Below are 23,699 nucleotides of genomic sequence, written 5' to 3'. Positions count from 1 at the left end.
TTTCAAGGGTTCCATGTTCAACAGTTTATTAAAATACTACTTAGTTTCCCCTGGGAAAGGGACAAAATCATGCAGATGGATAGACCTTTCCCAGAAAAAAGGGAAGTACAGGATGACTTGAGCTGAGTACAAAGGGAGCTGCTCCTCCGAACACTCCAGGTCTGCAGCTGAGCCAGAGGCAAAGGAGGGTTTGGGGCCATCTTCACCACTGACCACTGCTCTCTGCCCCTCTTCATGTAGCTGACTCAGTGGAGAAGGAGGCTGGGCTACTGCAGCCCAGGGTCCCCTTCAGCCTTCAAAACATGGAGAGAACATGCACAGCACAGGAGAAAAGGGTACCACTGTGACTTAACCAAGTAGTTTATAGAACCCCAGGGCCCAGTTTGTCATCTTATAACAACTTCTAATGACTAAGTAACAGGGAGAAGTCACGCTGCCTTCTTGGATAGGAGGAGAAAACTGGTTATTAGGATCCAGAAATATCTGAGTTTTTAACTGATCCCTCAGTTTTTTCCTCCTCTTTGTTCTTAATGTTGGAAATTTTTGGTTTGAATATACCTAATGTAGTGCATTTTAATAATCAGACTCTTTATATTAACCTGTAATGGGGACAAGTCTATATTACTACAGTAAAGAGCATGAACATCGAGATCAGACAGCCTGGGATTCAAAGCCAGTCTTTACCACATTTTAGCTTTGTAATCATAGTCAAGTTCCTTACCCATTTTAAGCCTTGGTTTCTTCAAATGTAAATTAGAATCATACTATCTATCTCATGAGTTTTCAGTATTAAAATGCATGTCATGTATATTAAATACTTGGCACTTAGTGCTCCATAAATTTTAGTTACAGTGATCATCATTCATGATCATAACTTCTCATGTAGCATAACAGCAATTATGTGTGTCCAATAAATATGTGACATTGTCTTTTTGGTGAGATTCAGAAAGTGTGATGCCTGAGTAAAAGCCACACAGGCTAGTAAGTGGTGAAGGTGGCATTTGACTTCAGGTTTTTCTGACTGTATAAAGCTCAGACTTTTTTTTAATGCCAGAAGTTTCCATATTTGGTTTATGCTTCCTCAGCACCATTCTTCATCTATCTATAGAGAAATGAGCAAGATAGTCTACTAAATTTTCTTGAAGCTAAAATTCTTCCGTTTTAACAACTCTTATTATGAAATTGTCCTTTTTACTTCTTAATCTGTCATTTTTTATGAGATTAATTGTTGTTAATGTCATTATTTGATGAACTCTAAAAATTTGCAGGTCCCTTCCATCACCAGTAAAATTAATCCAGAAGTCTGATAACCTTTGGTTTTCTCCTATAATTAATATGTGTAGTGATAATATAAAATATCAAGAAAGGTATTTTTATCTGTTTAATAATCTTGAGAAGATGACACAGTTTATAAAGATTTCTGTTAAAAAATGTTTAAATCAAATGTTGGCCTTTTTTCTAAAGGATTATTATGTTTATCTGTAAATTGGACTTACGTAGATTGCTTCAATTTCTAATAATTCTGGATAAATTATATCTGGATGTTATTTACTCCAGATGATAAGAGCTATAAGTGAAGCTTATCCAGTTGCATTTCATACAAAGGAATATATGGAGTTTTCACATTTCGTTATTATTCTCCTTAGATTTCGTGGTGTACATCATGCATTTGCAAAAATCTTAGCTGAAGGAGGAATACGTGGGCTGTGGGCAGGCTGGGTACCCAATATACAAAGAGCAGCACTGGTGAATATGGGAGGTAATGGAAACTTTGTTAAATTCTAAAAATCCTAATTGCCTTCATAGTTAAAAGCACTTAAATTAGAGAAGTGAAAATTTATGTTTTATTTTTATTTATAATATATTGGTGACCATATATTGTTGACCGGCTGTATAGATGTTCTAGGTCATAACTGAATATTTTCCACAGAGCATTTTTGCTTCATTCTACAGTGATGTATGAAAAGGATTTACTAAAATAGGCAAATTGTGACAATAAGGAGACAAGGCCAAACCATTTCTAAGGTCCTCCTCTCTAGTCCAGACTTTCCTTTAAGATTAAAACCGATAGATACAGCTATCTGATCGTTGTTATATCCAGACTGTCCAAATCTTTCCCCTGGTAATCCTGCTCCCATTCCTAACACCCCAGGCCGGAAACATGAATGTTCTCTTAACTCATCCCTACCCCTCACTTCTCATATTCACCTACCAATTCTGTCTCCCAAATATTTCTTAAAAGTTTTCCCCTCCAATACCTACTACTTTAGTATCCTTAAAATGACCATTTGTACACCATCAGCCTTGAAAACCTCTCAGCTGGACCACTGCCACAGCCATCTAACTCGTCTCCTCCTCCATCCTCAAATATGTACCTGGTATCCAGAGTGATTTATTTGAAACACAGATATTAACACGCTATTGGTATCCTTAAAACTTGTCACTGGAATGTAAATAGCATTTTTGAGGGTTCCAGTAATATACCACCTAAACATCAAAGGAAGTCAATCTTTGTGTGAGAAAGAAGCTAGAAACTCTTCTTTCACACCATTCTTTCTACATTCTTCATAATCTCAAAAATATATCACCACTCTTTCAGCTGTACAAGCAGAAACCTAGGCATGATTTTGGGCTCTTCTCTTTCATTTGTTCCATTGCTTATATCCAGGCAGTCACCAAATCCAGTCATTCCATCTTCCAGATATATCTCAGACTCATATATTTTCTCCATCCCTGGAGCCATTCTGTTGTCCAAGTATTATTTATTCCCTCCAACTGGACCACTACAGAGGCCTCACAACTGGTCTTTCCATATCTACCCCATTCCCATTTTGCCCCACTATGCCTTTGAAACTGATTTTTATCAAGATTATCTTTGCTGTTACCTTATTTTTTTAAATTTAAAGCTGTCTTCATTTTCACCATCCCTATAAATGGTGCCTCTGTCCTTTAAATTGTTCACACTCAAAACCTTGCAGTTGTCTTTGATTTATTTCTACCATTCTGTATTCAGTCTGCTGGCTGATCCTGTTGATTCTTCAAAATTTATCCAGAACCTGACCAGGGCTCCACAACTCCCTTATTCAAGTCGTCATCATCGCTTACAGGGATGACTGCTCTGCCTTGTTTTCTTGTAGTCTACTCTTAATAGAACTATTGAGTTCTTAATAGAGTTCTCAATAGTTCTATTAAGTTCTAAATAGTAACCTCGGGCAGTCACTCCTCTGCTCAAAAGCCTCCCCTGGGTTCTGATGCTCTTCATCATCTAGACTCTGCTACTCCTTGCATATTCTGCTGCTGCTGGCCCAGTCTTCTGGCTGTTCCTCTAACACCACAAGCTGACTCCTGACTCGGGGTTAGAAAGCATACTGTATTTTTGCCTGGGGCAATTTCTCTTAGCTATCTACAAGTTTGTTTTCTCATGCTTTCTTTTGGTCTCTGTTCAAATGTCCACTTATCAAGAGGTCTTGCCTGATCACCCTATTTAAAATTAATAGAAACTATTCCTCCCTACCCTCTGGTACTCTCTGTCCCCTTTCCTTACCTTCTTTGTCTTCAGGGCATTTACTTCAAGAGCAAGTGCATCTGAAACACCATGTAGTTTACTTTATTGTCTCATCCCACAACAGAGAGCAAGGATGTTTGTTCATTTTGTCCTTGGCTGTTTCCCCCAGTGCAATCAAATGTACCTATCCATTCTTGCCTCATTAAAACTTACTTCCCTATACTTTAGTGTGGGCAAACTTTATATAACTCCAGCATTGTGATGTCATTCTCCTATTTAAAACCCTTTCATAGCTCTTCATTGCCATTAGAGAAAATGTATAAAAGGGCCAGGCGCGGTGGCTCACACCTATAATCCCAGCACTTTGGGAGGCTGAGGTGAGCAGATCTCTTGAGCTCTGGAGTTTGAAACCAGCCTGGGTAACATAGTAAAACCCCATCTCTACAAAAATATTTTAAAATTAGCCGGATGCACACCTGTAATCCCAGCTACCTGGGAGGCTGAGGCACAAGAATCGCTTGACCCAGGAGGCGGAAGTTGCAGTGAGCCGAGATTGTGCCACTGCACTCAAGCCTGGGTGACAGAGACCCTGTCTTGAAAACGTATAAAAAGCTTAATGTAGAAGAATGGTCAGGACCTTTTATTTATAAGTGACAGGATTTCAATTCAGCTTTGGTTAAAAAAAGTAATTTATTGACTCAAATACTAAAAGGCCCAGGGGTTGAGCTGACTTTAGGCGCAGCTAGATACAGGAGTCCAAATGATACATTTGACTTTCTGTCTCTTCTTCTTTTCCTCTCTCTCTCTCTGTAGCTGTGCTTTCCTTGAGAACAAGAAAGATTCCTTGGTATCTTTTATCCTGGTACACATTCCTGCCCCAAGCCTAGCATGTTCTTGACACAAGACATTCACTGTTGACTGATGAATATTTAAACTTTTTCCATTGCCAGATTTAACCACTTACGATACAGTGAAACACTACTTGGTATTGAATACACCACTTGAGGACAATATCATGACTCATGGTTTATCAAGGTAAGGATTGTTTTAGTTGGACTCTGGTTTTTTGTTTTTTAAATACCTTTTTCTTCCATATTTGGCATAAATTCTTTAGACTCATTTGATTGGGATTGTACTGGCATCACCTTTAGAGAAGAGTATATTTATAAAGATGAATTTCTTAAAGTTTGTTGCAGTTAGAATGGGGAAGAGACAAAGTTGTAGGATGTTTTGGATTAAACTTCTCAAAATATTTGCACCTTCATGGAGCCATGCCAGGAACTGGCTATGATGATGGATTCTCCAACTCAACAGATAAGTTTGAGTGCCTTTTATGTTAAAGGCACTGGGCAGGGCTCTGCAGTGGGCATCAAAGGGGTAAACTCAATTCCTACCCAGGGAACTTACCAACAAGGAAAACAAGACAAACATAAAAACACTCTCCAGGAAATGCTAAAAGGAAGCAACTAGTTACTACAGGGTTCAGAGGAAGGAAAAAAACACTTGGAAGGATCCACAAAGGAGGTAGAAATAGACAAGGGTTTTGAAAGGCTGTGTCTCTTCACAGAAAGGGACAGGAAGAAGGGCTTTCCAGGAAGGAGCAGTACCTTGATCTCTTTGCAACACAATTTTAAATTACCTATTAGAATGACTTATTTTATAGATGTCTACTGTCCTTGACATTATAGTGATTTCATTTAGCTTCTGATTTTGTTTCCAAATTCTAAAACTTCCTATGCTATTTAGATGACCCTAAAAGTAAATATAATAGTGTCAAGTCAAATACTTGGAGTTAGGGGTGTGTGTGTGTGTGTGTGTGTGTGTGTGTGTGTGTGTGTATGTGAATTTAACCACTCCGAGAGTATTACTGACTCAGGGCTTTTGCATGTACTGTTCTATCTTCATGTAACCTTCTTCCTTCAGGTCTTCATATAGATGTGTCCTTTTTGACCACCCAGTTCTGCTGTCATCCCAGGAGCTTTCCCTGACTGCCTGTCACCCATTAGCTCCCTGTCACACTTCCCCATGTTTTTTTTAATAGCTTTTGTCAGCTTCTGAAATTATTTATTTCACTTCTGCCTTTTCCCAAGTGAAGTATAAGCTCCTCAAGGGCAGGGTCTTACCTGTCTTATTCACTGCCTAGAAGAATGCTTGGCACCAGCAGGTACACAATGCCTGTTTGTTAACTGACATTCTTTTTGTTTTTGATTTTGTTTTTTTTCTACCTCTTTAATTAATTTAGCATTAATTTTAAGCAAAAAGAGCATTATGAAGCTTATAAGAATATATTTAGTAGTATATTCTTTGTGAATACCACATTCCCTTTCCTAAGCTAGAAACTACTACATATCATCTTTCAATTTCATTTATTTGTATTTATAGTTTATGTTCTGGACTGGTAGCTTCTATTCTGGGAACACCAGCCGATGTCATCAAAAGCAGAATAATGAATCAACCACGAGATAAACAAGGAAGGTAAGTACAAAGTCTTCAGTATCCATGTTCTTGAATGTCTGTAATACCATTGTTTTTTAAAGATGCATCTTTGCATTTTTTATTGATAGAAATGTATTCGTGTGTTTTTTGAGAAAATTAAGAGCATTGTTTTTATGCAGTTACCTGCTCTTTGATGAAAAAGTGACATGCCTTTGGGGAGATAAGCTAATTAACAATCATATTATTTAGACACAAGGTTTTTATTAGGACTTTATTGTTTTTAAAGAATTGTTGAAAGCATATTCTGCTGAGAATTTACAGGACACTTTCTTCAGAAGCTTATGACTTGAGTAGATAACATGGAGAATTTGATTCGATATGAAATAGTATGTTTTCTCTGGAAGAAAAAAGATAGAGTGAATTCTAAGTATAAGACCAAGGGTGGCATGAATCAGAAGAGTTAACCTTGAAAATATCTTTTAAGATCAAAAGACGTTATCTGTATCTGTAGAACCACAAATATTTTTCTAAACTAGCAGAAAATATATATATATATATTTTTTGAGACAAGTCTCGCTCTGTCGCCCAGGCTGGAGTGCAGTGGTGCGATCTCCCGCTCACTGCAAGCTCCGTCTCCCAGGTTCAAACCATTTTCCTGCCTCAGCCTCCTGAGTAGCTGGGACTACTGGTGCCCACCATCATGCCCGGCTAATTTTTTGTATTTTTTTAGTAGAGACGGGGTTTCACCGTGTGAGCCAGGATGACCTCAATCTCCTGATCTCATGATCTGCCCGCCTTGGCCTCCCAAAGTGCTGGGATTACAGGCGTGAGCCACCATGCCTGGCCAATATTTAATTTTTGTAAGATTCCTTAGACAATTTAATTTTATGAATATATATATATTTTACACAGAAAAAAATTAACAAAAGGATCTTGTTTCCTTTGTAGGGGACTTCTGTATAAATCATCAACTGACTGCTTGATTCAGGCAGTTCAAGGTGAAGGATTCATGAGTCTATATAAAGGCTTTTTACCATCTTGGCTGAGAATGGTAAAGTTAGGTTTACTTCCTTTGTTTTTTTTTTTTCTTTGTACTTAAATTACTTTTAATCTATAAGCACTTGAAGCATGGCCCTGCCCCCCAAATCAAGGTCCTTTCTTTTTTAAATCTTCTTTTATTTCCTTTCACCTCTCCTCAGAGTTATCTTGCCTTCTGTGGTAGAGTAAGATAAAATAAGTTACTTCCATTAACGAATAAGTTGATAGTCTTGTTATAAAGCCAGTAAATAGATTTTCTGTCATGTAAAATTTTTAGTATTCCATTTAGTTATATTTTAATACAATATTTTGGAACACATATACAGATTTTACACTAGAGATTTCTCTTACAAAAAAATTTACTGTTTCAAAAAAAATTGTTACTTTGATAGCAAATGTTACATTACCCATTAATATTTATTACTACAAAACTCTGCTTCATAAGAAAACATTATGTCATTTTTATTTGGTTTAGATGTTATTTTTCATTGCAGTGAACTAAGATATAGAATTTGATAGACTTGTTTAAGCAATATAGCAAATATAATAAAATGTAGAATTCTAATATATAATGTAGAATTAGGTAGACTTGTTTAAGCAATATAGCAAATATAATAAAATGTAGAATTCTAATCTATAATGTAGAATTAGACTTGTTTAAGCAATATAGCAAATATAATAAAAACCAAGTGCTGACTTTTCTGTAAGTTAAAACATTTGAAAGAATGGGTGAGTTATAGGTTTAGAAATGCAAGCAATCAAAAATTAACACAATATATTATAATACAATTATATATAATATTATATGTATCTTTTTAATTGAGTACCTACATCATGCAAAGCCCTGTCCTGAGGTCTCAGCTTTGAATAAGAAACTATAAGTGATAAATGTTATGGGAAGAGTGCATAGTGCTATAGAAATATATAGCAAATAAGTACAGCCTAAACTGGCAATTAGGAAAACCTCCCTGGAGAATGGACTTTTGAATTTAGATTTGCAAAATGAGTAGGACTTAGCCAGGTAAAGAGGGCAGGAAAAAAAACATTCTCTACAGAGGGACAGTTGGAGTGGACAGAGAGCAGGGTGAGTTCAAGGAAACCTAGCGGGCCAAGCCACAGAGAGACCTCATGGAGAGAGTCAAAGGGTGAGACCAGAGAGAGGCAGACACTACACTGGGAAGGACATATGAGCCAGAAGAGTAATGGGCACCGGTTTGAAGAAACATGCATTTTTAGAAAATTTGTTCTGCCTGTCATGTGGATTGGGAAAAGACCAGGAGTAATGATATATGAGAGATAATGGTGGCTTGGACAAGAGTATGACAGTGGGAACAGAAGATGGACTACAAACATGTTTAGGAGGTAGAAAAGGAATAGAAACATGACTAATTGGATGGGGATGGGAGAATGGTTGGAGAAGATAAGGAAAAGTCAGACTTCCATTCCCAGATTCCTGCTCTGAGCAACTGAGGATGATGATGTAATTTCCTAAAACGGGGATCATTTGCAGGGAAGAAGATCTGTAGGTAAAATAAGGTTAGTTTAAGACCTGTGAAATTTTGGTTACCCATAGGACATCCAAGCAGAGATGTCTACATGACAAACTGAATATACTGGTCTAGGTCTTAGGAGAGAATACAAGGATGGAGGTTTAGATTTAAGCATTTTCCACATATAGATGGTAATTGAAATGTTGGTAATAAATGCTGCTATCATCAAGGAATAGTAGGTATTTGTGTATTAATATGAAATTAACAGCCAAAGCCCTTGGCAATACCTGATAAAAGTATACCCAAGTTTGAGATATTTTGGTGGTTTTGATTATACCTTGAAATTATGTCAAAACTGTGGCTGTTTCTTACTGGAAAGGTAAAGTTTGATTTGGCCTGCATAAACCAGGCACTGTTATAAGTGCTGGTAACACTGAGGAATAACATAGTCTTTGCACTAGAGGAGCTTAGAATGAGATGTAGAAGTTAAACATGTAAGTAGTTAAAATTACAGAAATAATAAAAATTACTAAATAAATACTACTGAATCACTTGGTATATGGCCAGTATTGTGCTAATCATTTTCATGGCTTAACCCATTGAATTCTCCCAACAATCTGTGCCATAGGTTACTATCATATTCCTCTTTTATAGAAGAGGAAATATAAAACATCAAAAGTCTAAATAGCTTGGCCAGGTGAGTGGTTCAGGGCATCAAACCCAGGCGGCCTGACACCCGATAACACAGCCTTATTAAGGAGGTTATATTCTTGCTCTACCAGTGGTATGAACAGTACTCTGTGGGAACACAGAGACTGGTGTAGAAATGGCTATGACCATATCTGGGAAGTCGCAAGAAGCTTCACAGAGCTGATATTTGATCTGGGCTCTGAGGCATTAATAGGTGTTTGTCAAGAGAAATATAAGGGTGCAACATGAGCATAGGGATCATGTCAGGTGTAGGCCTGTTATGTTTGAGGAACTACAGAAAATTCAGTCTGGTTGAAGAATAGGTCCTCATAGGGGAGATGGTAGGAGATAAGGCTAGAGAAGTACTTAAGGACCAAGTTGGGAAGAACCTTGTGGGCCAAGCCTAGTAGTTTAGATGAACTCTATGGAGCACCTGCTTAAGCCCAGAAGCAACGTGCTAAGGTTTGTTTGACAGCAAAATTACTTTGGAAGCTGTATAGTAGATTCATTGAAAGCTAGGATATAAGAAAGGAAGTTTTAGCAATGATCTAACCAGTTAGATGATTGTAGAAATGGAGAGAAGATAAATTTTAGGGACATTTAACTCCATAGGACTTAGTAACTGATTATATGTAGAAGGTGAGGGACAGAAAAAAGCAAATGGGACTTCCTGTGTTTCTAATGTAGGAAGCTAGGAGGATGAGTGAGACCATTGCAGAAACACAAAATCAGGGTCAGAAGGGATGAGGGGCAGGTAGAATATTTAAGTACAAAGGATGGGACCACTTTGTTTAATCCTTTGTCTTTATACCTATGACTCAGGAAGTATAAATAACAAAAAAGAGTACTTAATACGTGCAAAGCTCTACATACATTACTTTTTTAAACTGTGTAAGAACCTAGCAAAAAAAGCAGTATTATCCTCATTTTTCAGATAAGAAAATCATGGCTCAAAGTATAAGAAGTTTGCCCAAGTTCATGTAGCTAGTATGTGGCAGAGCTGGGAATTGACCTCAGATCTGTTCCACTCAAAACGCTATGCTCCTTACTAACATAATATACTGATTTGCTCAACATCCTGCAGCTAGCTACAGAAGTTTTAAAATTGAAGAGACATTCCTCGCAGTGGAGGGGTATTTAAAGAAAGGCTGGCTAACCACCAAAGATCACCAGAAAGTCACTGCCTGGTTGATTTGCCACAGTACATGACCCGGAGCACAGAAACCTAATTCATGAGCATTTCCAAGTAAACTGGCCTTGAAAATATAGATTTGACTCGGCTGATCTCATTGACACTGATGATCAGGCCACAATAGTTGGCTCATTCACATCGCACAACACATTTGGCAAGTGATCTAGATGTTCAAGTCCTCTGGTCAATGTGTTTTTTCCTAAATTCAAGCTATATGGGTACTCAAGTAATAATTAGAAGGTTTCTTTCTTAACACAGAATCAGAACAAGAGGAGCTTATTTGTAAACTTAATCAACCCAAGAGAGCTCTTACATGTTCAGCTCCACAGTAGCAGGCATGAAAAGGGACTCTGCTTCTGGTTTTTCTCCAGCCTTATGGCAAAAGATAGACCAAAAGAAACAATATAGGTTCATATGCACTTGCATTATTTGCAGTGCTCATAGCTAGATCAGTGAGAAAATCAGCAAGCAAACATAGCGCCCACATGTGCTACTCCTGTACAGAGGCTTGGTAAATCCCATTTATATATTTATATATATTTATATATTTATATATTTATATATTTATACCACCCACATTCTTTGGCTATATGATCTCCTACTCTTTAAAAACTCTATTCAAAATCCAGCTAAACTCTGTCCTGATCCCTTCTACTGGATAGAGGTACTGTGACCTTGCTTTGCTTAGTCCCTGGTTAGTACTTATTTCATTTGCCTATGGATTTTGTTGCTATAATGTCATTAACATGAAGAAGAAGATTGATTACCACAGCAATTAAGAATGATTGCATAGGGGTTCTTAACTAAGACCTCTACCTTCTTCATCCAACTCCAGTTATATTGGTTTACTTCATTTTTGTTGTCACAAGAATATGGTATTATCATAGCTTTATATTCCTTATTTCATGTATGTCATCATACCTTTAAATAACCAAGATATATTCTCCTAAATCCACTACTTAGTGAATTCTCAGTTTACTAATATAACATGCTCAGTATTTCCAAACGAATATGAGATAAACATTGCTTTACAAACAAAACTAAATACATTTTATTTTCTAATTGCTTAAGCTTATTCATCTACTCTAGAATGATAGAGCTACTCTCTGTTCAATTTTGATTAGAACTGAATTAGACAGGAATTATTAGATCCAAGGCACTCTCTGTTCCAGTGTTTACCCTGTGATTTCCCTCTGTATCTTTACTGTTTACATCCTCAGCATTTATGTCTTCTTCTAACCCTATTCTTTTATAATTCCTTTAGATGTAGCTATACCTTCATTCAAGTTAAAGACAAGGCTTTCTGAGCTGGAAGGGCTTTTCTATATTTAATGTGAATTTTTATGTAAATGTTGTGAGACATCAGGTGTTGGTTTTGTGACCTAAATCTCCAAGGATAATCTTTCGCCTGCCTCACTTTCAAGTTCTAAAGTGACTTGTTTTTATGCTCCATATACAAACTAGATATAGAAAAGCCTGCCTAGAATTCAGGCATCTTGAGTCCCAGCCCTTTAGCCAGTAATGGTTCAATAAAAAGAACTCTGAGAATGGAAAACAGAAGCCTGTGATCTAGCTCTATAACATGCCAATAGGCATTTGACTGCTAAGCCTCAGTGGTCTCATTTGAAAAACAGGGATATTAATATCTTTCCTTTCTATTATAAGATGTTGTTTAGAGAAATCTGTGATAAGTAAGACATAAAAATGCTTTGTAAATTATAAAGTCCTTTACAAAGGTGAAATACCAAAATATTTGTTTTCAGCCTAAGTGGATGGAAAATGACTTTGTCATTCAAATATATGTATGCACATATGTAGAATATTTATAATTGCTTTGAAATATGCACTAACTTCTTTGGTTAATCTTTCAGACCCCTTGGTCAATGGTGTTCTGGCTTACTTATGAAAAAATCAGAGAGATGAGTGGAGTCAGTCCATTTTAAACCCCTAAAGATGCAGCCCTTAAAGATACAGTGTTCAGTATTATTGAAATATGGGCATCTGCAACACATACCCCCTATTATTTCTACCTCTTTAGGAAGACACCTATTCCACAGAGACTGATTTATAGGGGGCAGCACTTTATTTTTTTTTCTGGAAACCCAAGTTCTCTTTGACTCCTCTTTTTGTCCAAAAGTGATCTGGTCGGATCTCACAAGGCCATCCAATGAGACCCCGCACAGCATTTTCTCAAGAAGAATCGAAGCCTGACCACTTTCACCTTGGGCAAGAAGGTTTGGCCTTTGAGTTGCTATTCTATGCTGAAGAGCCTGCTTAGAGGAGGAGTACCAGGAAGGAGCCAGCATCTCAGATCTGAAGTAGATGATAAGAATGTGGAAAAACACATACGTAGTGCTTAAGAAATACATTTAACCTGTTATGTCAGTATTTATAATTGAAGTTTGATAATTCACTTTTCTGTCATTGTTAAATTGTACATATTGTAAATTAAAGGGAGGTGAATGGAAATTAATAAACATTTTGAGTTTCCCTAGTATTGAAGGAAGTTGTACTTCTTGTCAGAAAGATTAAAAAAATCAAGTTGAGATGATGTTTGAATTTCAAGAAAAGAGGCTGCTGTCAGTACCCTCTCATTAGATGTGTTAATTGGTTAGCACTCCACTGCACATGCTAATGACTTCCTCTGACAGCCACACACAGAATCTTGATGAAAAAAGAGCAGAGCATTTGCCTTGTTACATAGTCTGTTACAAGCCAGATACATTGCTAGCTCTCAAGAATTGTAATATATTAAGAACTACAACTTATTTGATTAAAACTCAGCTGTATAGATCCTTTTATAAAGCACCTTTTGTTAACCATCAGCCTTTCATTGGTATTTTAAAAGCAAGGCAGACAGTCATGTGTCCTTTCTTATCTCCCTTACCTGACACTAGGGGCTCTAGAGAGGCAGAGAGAGCACTCACAAATCACACTAAAACTGCCAGTGGCCTGACTCTTACTCAGTTTAGCAAAGCTTCTTGCCTAAAAAGTGATAAGTAAAAATCTGTTTATGGTATACAGTTATGTCTCTAATCTTTGAATCAAATCCATGTTCTTATTTTAGAAAGGTAAAAGAGTTCTCCAAATTCAGCTACATACCACCAGCTCTCCCAGCCTCAGACGGTGGGCATTTCTGGATGGATGGCTGCGGTTATGGATAAAGGCTGTAACTGTTAAAATAGAAAAACATGAAGCTCAGGCCCAAGAAAGGCCTTGGAGCCAGCCAAACAGAATTGGTTCTGATGGACATGGATGTTGAACAGAAAAAAGTTTACAAGTGCTTTGTGGTTGCACTAATGTATACTCACTGCCATTTTAAGAGGGGGAAGTACACTTTGAAATATATTTGAATGTCATGTACTGATATGCAGTAGCTTATTGTTTTTCTAGTTGCAGAGAATGTGAAGTTTAATCTCTTAAAATATTTAGATGGTCTACTTTTTCATTGAATTTGTCAATATGTAATTGCATTGTAAAATATTATATATATATATGCTTAACTTCCCAAATGTTCTGCACTGAACCACTTTGGGAAAATTTTGTTTTTTTATGTTTTGTAATTTTTAAAATTAAGTAAAGACTGGATCAAAATAATTACATCCAAACTGGACCATGAACAATTGATTTAGCTTTATTCTTTGGGGGGTTGGGGAGTTGGGATGAAAACACTGCTTATGCACTGACATCATTCCTTGGGATCTGGATCAACATGAATTTCAGGAATTTTTAACCTGAAATGACTCCTTGAGATTATCTGATTTAACCTTCCCATTTCACATGTTAGTAAACTGAGATTCAGAGAAGTAGAGTTGTTCATGCTCATGAGTGACTTAGTAGCAGAGCCAGGATAAAAACACAGTTCCCCTAATTAATATGATTATTATGACTGAGAGTTATTGTTCACTAATTAGGTACCAAGGAAGGCTCTTATATCATGGTCACAACCCAGTAAAGTCTTCTAAAAACAGATTTTTCCTTATGGCATTTTTATGTCTCATACATTTTAAATGAATCTGAATTGCCTCTAGCACACATTTTAGAATGGAGTCACCATGCTTTAGCTTGAACAGTAAGACCTTCTATAATCTAACCAAATCCAGTATACCCAACACTCATCCAATCACATTCATAATTTTCTGATGAAATCATATCTACTGATTATCTTGGAACATTGCTTATGTTTGCCAACTTGGAATCATCAACTCATTTTCCAAAATAATTCTCAGTAAATAAAAAGGATTAAAAATTTCAGTAATTTTTGTGTCCATACTCACAGGCTTAAGAATTCCAAACTCACTTACTTATTATTATACCACTCTATGTGGTATTTCTCTACATTTTTTCTCCTCTCAAATGATTTTTTCTTACTGAAAATGCATATACTTATTTTTAATTATGTACAGTTTTTATATGTATAAATGAATTAGTGTTTATAATTATAGACTTATACAATATATAAGATATAAATCATATATGAATTAATTTATATATATAATTAAAGGGGTAACATTTATTAAGTTTGCTTTCAATATGGAATAACATGTCTTTTTCAAGTGCTCCAAATACTATTTGATTGTAAGCCACTAGTGGATAGGTGTACATCTTCCATTTTTATATAAATCTCTGCTCTCTTTAGTAGCATTTCTTTGCTATTAAGAAAAAAATGATTACAGCTACATATAACATGAATCAATTAATTTTATCTTTATTGTTTTAAGAATCTGACTATCATGAGTCTGCAATTTCTCTTTTACTTGGCTAACAAATTCAGGACAATGTAAATATAAAAGAATTTGTTACTCAGTCATCTTCAAATTTCAGGCACATTTATTTACAGTTATAATTACATATATTTTTTTCTATTAATGAAAAATTCCTTCAGGACTTTCCTAGAAAAAAATGGTTAATTTTAATACTTGATGGTTAAAACAAGTTCTTTGGAAAGGAAAATAAGTAATTCTTTGCTTTCCAATTAAACTGAGACTCTTTAAAGAAGACTACCAAACAAATATATATTATTATTGAATGCCAGATAATGTAGAAGAAAGACTGAACCCAGAGTCTAAAGATCTTTATCCTACTTTGGGTTCTACTTCTGACAGAAGAGTATAACTAGGATCAAGTCCCTTCACTTCTGAATTCCCATTTCCTTAAAAGCTGAAGTGAGACGGGCGCGGTGGCTCACGCCTGTAATCCCAGCACTTTGGGAGGCCAAGGCGGGCAGATGCCTGAGCTCAGGAGTTGAAGACCAGCCTGGGCAACAGAGTGAAACCCTCATCTCTACTAAAATACAAAAAATTAGCTGGGCGTGCAGGCATGCGCCTGTAGTCCCAGCTACGCGGGAGGCTGAGACAGGAGAATTGTTGAACCTGGAAGGCGGAGATTGCAGTGAACTGAGATTGCACCACTGCACTCCAGCCTGGGCAACAGAGGGAGACTGTCTGCGAAAGAAAAAAAAAAAAAAATGCTGAAGTGATTGAACTCTAGAATCTTAACCTGTATATACTTAAAGGGAGCCATTATATTTATGTTATTTTTTAAAAAATAGAATTTTAAAAATTTCATTAGGATTCTTTTTGCCTGGGTTTATTTTCTCATATTTCAAGATAGGGGAAAAAATTATTCAGACCTTAAAGTATAATACAGAGTTCTTAACGTGTCTGGACTGTCTCATCCTGAAATCCATTCTTCACAGGGAAGTACCGTCATCTTCCACTGGGCAACTTTGGGCATATTCTCACCTTCAATTTCTCCTATATACACACATAGTAAAAATTAAAACCTTTAATGCTATATCCAAGACCTCATTCTGACTACAGGCCATTTTTCTCACTTTTACCTTTCACTGCTACCTGTACCCTACCTCCTTGGAAATGCATTGCTCTAATTATTTCCCTGGAGATGCTTTATACTTGCTGCTTTTCTATGTAGTTTATTCTGTTCCCTCCATCTACCTTTCTTCCCACCACCACCACCTAGTCATCTTTATTTGTATTGATTAAATTCTACCTCAGTTATCTAAAACGATCACCTGCTATTTCCTCTCTGAAGCCTTCAGTATCTTCAGTACCCCTTTCTCCCATTGCTTCCCCTACTACATAGATGTACATATCAGCATCCCCTACACAAGATGCATCACTTGAAAGCAAGGACCATGTAACACATCTTTGTATCCCTTATAAACTTCAAATAGGAGCCACTCTGAAGGTATCTGTTGAATTGAGAGGGTTTTTTGGGGAGTGGGGAGAAAGACATTTATACGCATGATTAAATCATTTTGTTCTCTTCTTCAGAATAATTATGTTGGGTCAATAACATTTCTGATTTTATAAATTTTTTTACCATATTAAATGCTTAATTGTTTTTACATGATCATGTGTGTTTAAAACATGTCATAATTTTTAAGGATCATCTTCAGTTTAACAGCTATTCCATAAAATCTAGAATTTGATAGTTTCAAATAATATATAATTGACTAACAGTTAATAAATATGTGATATGCTTACATTATTCTTCATTTTAAAGCATGTATGGAAATGTATGGAAACAAAGCATTATTTGGCCTTCACTGATGCCATACACATGCACATTTTACCCACACTCAAGTGTTTTATTATTTCTGAATTTTGAGGAATACATTATTTTTTTCTCTCCCCATACTTTACCCCCAACAGGCTGCTATGATTGTCAACAGCAGCAGGAGCCACTTCAAGGTTTGATAAAAGCAGATGAAGATGCTTAAAGATATCTGTTTGCTGAAAATATCTGGTAACAAACAGGAATATATGTGAGTAAATAAACTATGTTATTCTGATTTTAAAAGTAAGTGTTTTAAAGTGCCTAATTGCTTGTTATCACGGGTTTTGTTTTGTCCTGGTATAGTTCTGAGTTAAGAAGGTAATAACAAGGAAGAAAATACATGCTACAGCATGGATGAACCTTAACATTATGCTAGAGTGAAATAAGCCAGGCAAAAGTGAACACATACATGATTTTACTTGAGGTACTAGAATAATGAAATTCATAAGGACAATATAGAGTAGTGGGGAGGGAATGAAGAGTTGTTTAATGGGTACAGTTTCAGTTTGGGAGATGAAAAAATTGAAATGGATGGTGGTAATGGTTGTACAACAATGTGAATACATTTAATGCCACTGAGCTCTACACTTAAAAATGGTTTGAATGGTAAGTTTTGTTTTATGGATATTGTACCACAATAAACAGAAAATTTAAAAATCCATGTGCATAGATGTGAAAAAATATTAGCAAATTAAATCCAGCATCATATAAAGTATAAATACATCATGACTAAGTGAGATTTATCCTGGGAATACAAAATTGGTTCAACATCCTAAAAAATCAATATAATTCACCCAATTAACAGAACAAACAAAACATGTATCAATAGAATGTAAAAAAGTATTTGATAAAATTCAATAGTATTTGATGATAAAAATTCTCAACAAAATAGCAAAAAAAAAAAGAAACTTCCTCATCCTGTTAAAAAGGATCTAATTAAAACCTGTAGCTAACATTGTATTGGTGAAAGACTTTCTCCTTAAATCAGGAACAAGGCAATATCAATTCTCACCATTTTATTCTAATCCGTACTGAAGTTCTTAGTCATTGCAGTAAAGCAAGAAAAGGAAATAAAAGACACATATATTAGAAAAGAAGACCTAGAACTGCCTTTAATCACAGATGATATAATTATGTATATAAAAAAACCTCAAGGATACCAAAAGCTACAAGAATTACTAATGAAGTCCTAGCAAATTCATAAGATATAAGGCCAATATACAAAAATATATTTTGATATACTGTCAATGAAAACTGGGGACTAAAATATTTAAAAATTAATATTATTTATAATAGCATAAAAACATTAAAAATTAGATATAAATCTAACAAAAGTATACAAGATTTGTTCACTGAAGAATATAAAACATTACTGAGAGAAATTAAAGATTTTAGTAGAGCAATGAACTGTGTCCATGGATTAAAAGACTCAGTATTTCTCCAAAGTTAATTCTTGTCAAATTGATCTCTACCTATAATGAAATTCTAATAAAACCCCAGCAGGTTTCAATTTTTTTTTTTTTTTTTGCAGAAGTTGACAAGTATATTCTAAAATACATATAGAAAATCAAAAACAATTTTGAGGAAAAAGAACAAAGTTAGAGGATTAATATTACTTAATTTTAAAATTAGCTTTCAAGCAGTTTAGAATATAATCAAAACAAAGGGGTATTGGCACAAAGACAGATATACAGATTGATGCAACAGAATAGAGTCAAAGAATAAACTCACATACATATGGTCAATAAACTTTTGGCAAAAGCGCCAAGATAACTTAACTAGATAGTATAGTCTTTGCAACAAATGGCAATATAACAATTGGATATCCATATGTAAAAATAAAATCCTCAACCCTTACCTCACTACAAAAAGTTAACTTAAAATGAATCATAGACCTAAACACAAGAGCTAAAATTATAAAACTTCTAAACAAAACACTGAAAGTTTGTTTTTGTGGGTTCTTGTTTTGTTTTGTTTTTTCACCTTGGGTTAGTAAAAGATTTAGTGGAACAATAACAACAAAATAAACTACCATTTAGAAAAGAAAAATGTGTGAATAATTTGATTTCATCAAAATTATAAACTTTTTTCTTCAAAAGACACTATGTAAGGGAATAAAACTGTAAACATTTGTCAAAATGTCATCAAACTGTACAATATGAAAGTGTGAGTTTTACTGTACAAAAATTATGCCTAAATAGATCAAATTTTTTAAAAACCTAATTTAAGATTTTCAATCTTTAAGAATCTTAGAAGAGAGCATATTTTTAAGTTTTAATTTCATTCATATTACTAATAACTACAACTTACTATGTTTCCTGTGGTGGGTATTTTACCCATATTGGCTCATTTAGTCATTATATTTAAGTATAGTTCCATTTTTATAGATGAATAACCTAACTCAGAAAATTTTATTATCCATGTCACCCTGAGATGATAAACAGGGACTTTCAAAATCTAAAGTCCTTCCTTTCCCACTATGTTTTGTTGCATCTCAAGTATTTATTTAATGCAAACATGTTAACTGTATTTACATTAATTCATGCAGTCCTTGGAACCAAAGTATAAGGTGCATGTCGTTATATCCGTTTTCAGATATGGAAACAGAGAGTAAATGATTTGCTTGGGTTACATGGCTCTTACAAATGGAGGCCAATCCTGCTGTAACTCAAAAGACTATGCTGTCTCTACTCTCATTGCCCCTATAATGATCTGGTCTTGAATTGTCTGTGTGTGTATTCTAATAAAATTGTATTTTGTGGCACTGAAATCTTAATTTTTTAGAATTTTTAAAAACTTTTTTTTGAAATAATGATTTTCATAAAGTTTCCAAAAAAAATGTATAGGGATGTACCATAACTGTTGTACACAATCAAAACCAGGAGCAAACAGATATTGGTACAATCCAGATTGCAAAGTCACTCATTTACAAGCACACATTTCTCTGTGTGTGTGTGTGTGTGTGTGTGTGTGTGTGTGTGTGTGTGATTCCATGCAATTTCATCACCTTTGTGTAGCTTTGATAACTATCACTACACACAAGATACAGAACAGTTCATCAGCCCATGGCTGATGCTATCCCTTTATAGTCACTTTCATCCCTTTTCTTCCCCATCCCTAACTCCTGGAAGCCGCTAATCTTTTCTCCATCCCTATAATTTGTTAATCTAAGAATATTATGTAAATAGAACAATGCAGTATGTAACCTTTTACTATTTTTTTCACTCAGTAAAATTCTATGGAGAACCTTCCTAAGTTGTTGCTCACATCAATAATTCATTTTCCTTGTTATTGCTGTGTAGGACCCTTTGGTATTGATGTACCACAGTTTGTTGAACCATTTACCCATCAAAAGGCATTTAGGTTGTTTTCAGTTTAGGGTTATTAGGAATATAGTTGCTATTAACATTCATGTACAGGTTTTTGCATGAACATGTTTTCATTTCTTTCGGATAAATGCCTAGATGCAATTTCTTAGTCACATGGCAAGTACATAGTTTTTAAAATGTGGCTGTACCATTTTACACTCTTACCAGCAACATAAGTGATGCAGTTTATTTACATTCTTGCCAGTACTGGTGTTATCACAATTTTTTAGCTTAGTCATTATCATGGAATGTAGTGATATAACATTGTGGGTTTTTTTTTTTTTTTGGTCTAATAACTAATGACATTGAATATCTTTTCATATTCTTCTTTGTCATCTGTACATCCTCCTCTGTGAAATGCTACTTCATATCTTTTACCAAATTTATTTTTTTTTACTATTGAGTTTTGAGAGTCGTTTATTTATTATAGGTACAAGTCCTATATCAGACATATGGTTTGCAAATATTTTCTCCCTGTCTATAGCTTGTCTTTTTCATTCTCCTAACAGGGTATTTCTTACTTGAATTGTTTTCTAAAAATATCCAGTGAATGTTAATTTTTCTAAGCAACTTTAAACAAGGCCGACTAGTAGTATAGAAACTATAGACTGTAAAGTATACTGCATTTCTACTTAGAGTTCTGTATATACAGAGGTCTAAGATAGCACAAAATAAATATGATTTATTTAGCCCAATTTTCCTGCATCTTTTCCATAAAAAATATTGAAGTGGCTCACAATATTAGTATTCAAACACCTGTCATACATATTTCATCCCTGGCCTTATCCTTTCCCCTTTTATCCTTTATGTATTTGTATTAGGATAAGACTATCCCCCTCCCAAACTTCACATATCAGGGCCTGTCAAGGGGTAGAAGGATAGGGGAGGGACAGCATTAGGAGAAATACCTAATGTAGATGATGGGTTCATGGGTGCAGCAAACCACCATGGCCTGTGTATACCTATATAACAAACCTGCATGTTCAGCACATATGCCCCAGAACTTAAAGTATAATAATAACTAAAAAAGAATATCCCCTCTCCCTTCCTTTCCAAACCAAGGGCCTCTCAGGACTAATGGGAGGAAAGTTTATTATAAAACTCAAGATATTTTGCTTAATATAGTATGGGAGATATATGAGGGGAGCTTAATCTTCACAGTGCAATGACCTGATTTTCAAAATTAACCCAAGTCCTTGTCCAACAGCAGAGCAATACAGAACAAACTAACACTAACTGCTCCAGATACAGAAAAAGTGGGACATTGGAAACATCTGGGTGGATGGGGGTAAGGGATTCGGATCAACCCATAACGGTCACGTGATACACCCAGACATCCTAGGATTAAGGCCATGAGCCATGAAAGGAGGTTGGAGGACAAATGAAATAGAAAAAGTAAGTCATAATATCTACACCCTGTGGTCTACAAAGGAGTTTGGTTATACAACATGAACCTGAAATAGACAATGGATTAAAGTCTCCATTATTCCATGTAATGATAAAACAATTTCAAGTGATCATAAGACCATTTTATAATGAACTCCTTCTTTCCACTGTAAAGGGCATAGTGTTAGATTGCTTACCCTTTTGTTAAAATTTACTGGATGCTAACAGTCCAGCACTGGCTAGGCATCGAGAACATAAAAATGAGAAGTGTTCCTGCTTTTAAGATGTTCCTACTGTGGTAGATAGAGAGCTACAAAATATGATAATATAGAAGTGTGTTAAAAAAAAAAAAAAAGAATAACTAATTCTGCCAGGGTGTATAGTAGGGTCATGAGGAAAAAACGTTTGAGCTAGGTTTTGCTAGATGTTTTTAAATAAAATGTTTTTCTTCCATAATGAATAGGAAACAATTAGAAAAAAATGGGAAAACTGAGTTTTCAAGGATGAGTTCTTCAGGAAAAAGCCAAAGCTTTTAGAGAAATTGGATTCATTCATTCATTCATTCATATTCATTTAGCAAATATTAATTGCCTTCACTCCAAGCTACAGTCCAAGAATCCAACAAACGGTACTTGCCTAATGGAACCTGTTGGCTGGTGGGATGATAAGAGATCTGACAGTTGCCACACAATGTTAAAAGTGCCATGAAAAAGTAAGCATAGGGTGATGTGGAAGCACATGGTGCCTCTAATCTGGACAGATTGAAGACAGTGAGATTTACAGTTAGGCAAGGGTCATTTTAAGCACTGCCTTATTGTATTTGTATTTAATGACATTTCGAAACATGGAGTAGAAGGAAAAGTACAGGCAAACTATAAGAAGCTTCCAGGGATGTGTCTAACTTTGCAAATGAACAAAAATCTAATGTAGACATATCCTGGAAACTTCCCATAATTTACCTGCACTTTTCCATTCCAAATGGAGGTTTGGACATTTAACAAACAGAGGTCTCAAAGGGTTATCCTGTTAAGATTTTAGTAGATACAGCAGGGGCTTGAAGGAATGTTGATTCCATATCTCTTGGCCTCCTTTTATGAATCCAGTTCTGTGCTAGCTGTTAGTAAATGAAAATGCCTTCAAAATTGGGATGCCAGAGTTAGCCTGCAAAGCAGCAAAGGAACCCTTAACAGCTAAGTGTCGGAAGGGAAATATGTACCAGTCGCTATATACTTTTTTTTTTTTTTTTTTGAGACGGAGTCTCGCTCTGTCGCCCAGGCTGGAGTGCAGTGGCCAGATCTCAGCTCACTGCAAGCTCCGCCTCCCGGGTTCACGCCATTCTCCTGCCTCAGCCTCCTGTGTAGCTGGGACTACAGGCGCCCGCCACCTCGCCCGGCTAGTTTTTTTGTATTTTTTAGTAGAGACGGGGTTTCACCATGTTAGCCAGGATGGTCTCGTTCTCCTGACCTCGTGATCCGCCCGTCTCGGCCTCCCAAAGTGCTGGGATTATACAGGCTTGAGCCACCGCGCCCGGCCGCTATATACTTTCATACGTTATTTCAACCTCATATCAACTCTGCCAATTCAGATGATGAAACAGGGTTAAAGAACAGAGGCTGAGCACCTGGCTGTCCACAGACACACTGAGCCAGCAGGAGTACCCGTGCCCTGCGGCAGCGCCCGGGGCCCTCCGAGAGTTCCGGCCTTAACGCCTAGAAACGTGCCACTGGCTCCTGTGTTTCTCGTTCCCGTTTCTTGTCGGGAACACCACTGGCTAGTACCGTGCCTGGCCCCCAGTGCTCAATCCCTGGTAGTTGGGAGGACGAAAAAAAAATCCCTCTCTGGTCCGTCCTCACCGCAGGCCAGAGCCAGGCCCTCATACGGAGGCCTCCAGAGTCAAAGGTGCTCTGAGGAGATGCAAGTTGTGTCCAAAACCTCCCACTTCGGGGTCTCCTGAACGTCCCAAAAAGTTCCTTAGGCCCTTAGGCGTTAGGCCAACCCCAGGCCTCGACTGG

General features: G+C 36.1%; 1 protein-coding gene and 1 long non-coding RNA gene across 2 annotated transcripts in view; one reads left to right on the top strand and one right to left on the bottom strand.

Annotated features, from left to right (window-relative positions):
• The window catches only part of SLC25A27 (solute carrier family 25 member 27), a 22,932-nt gene extending 10,079 nt beyond the window's left edge, over nt 1-12,853 (top strand). The window contains exons 5-9 of the mRNA XM_023212971.2: nt 1,647-1,759; nt 4,456-4,540; nt 5,888-5,980; nt 6,890-6,992; nt 12,223-12,853. Coding sequence (XP_023068739.1) covers nt 1,647-1,759; nt 4,456-4,540; nt 5,888-5,980; nt 6,890-6,992; nt 12,223-12,294 — 466 coding nt within the window. The 3' untranslated portion in view covers nt 12,295-12,853. The remainder of the gene's footprint in view (nt 1-1,646; nt 1,760-4,455; nt 4,541-5,887; nt 5,981-6,889; nt 6,993-12,222) is intronic.
• On the bottom strand, nt 6,199-23,699 carry LOC111543119. The gene is made up of 2 exons (XR_002731757.1): nt 23,466-23,699; nt 6,199-6,338 (listed from the first exon to the last, which is right to left on the bottom strand). It is a non-coding gene; the product is annotated as an uncharacterized LOC111543119 (long non-coding RNA).

The sequence above is a fragment of the Piliocolobus tephrosceles genome, chromosome 5 (genome assembly GCF_002776525.5).
Source record: "Piliocolobus tephrosceles isolate RC106 chromosome 5, ASM277652v3, whole genome shotgun sequence".
Classification (NCBI taxonomy): domain Eukaryota; kingdom Metazoa; phylum Chordata; class Mammalia; order Primates; family Cercopithecidae; genus Piliocolobus; species Piliocolobus tephrosceles.
Note: the sequence above shows the minus strand (reverse complement) of the source record. Positions and strands in the feature narration are given on the sequence as shown.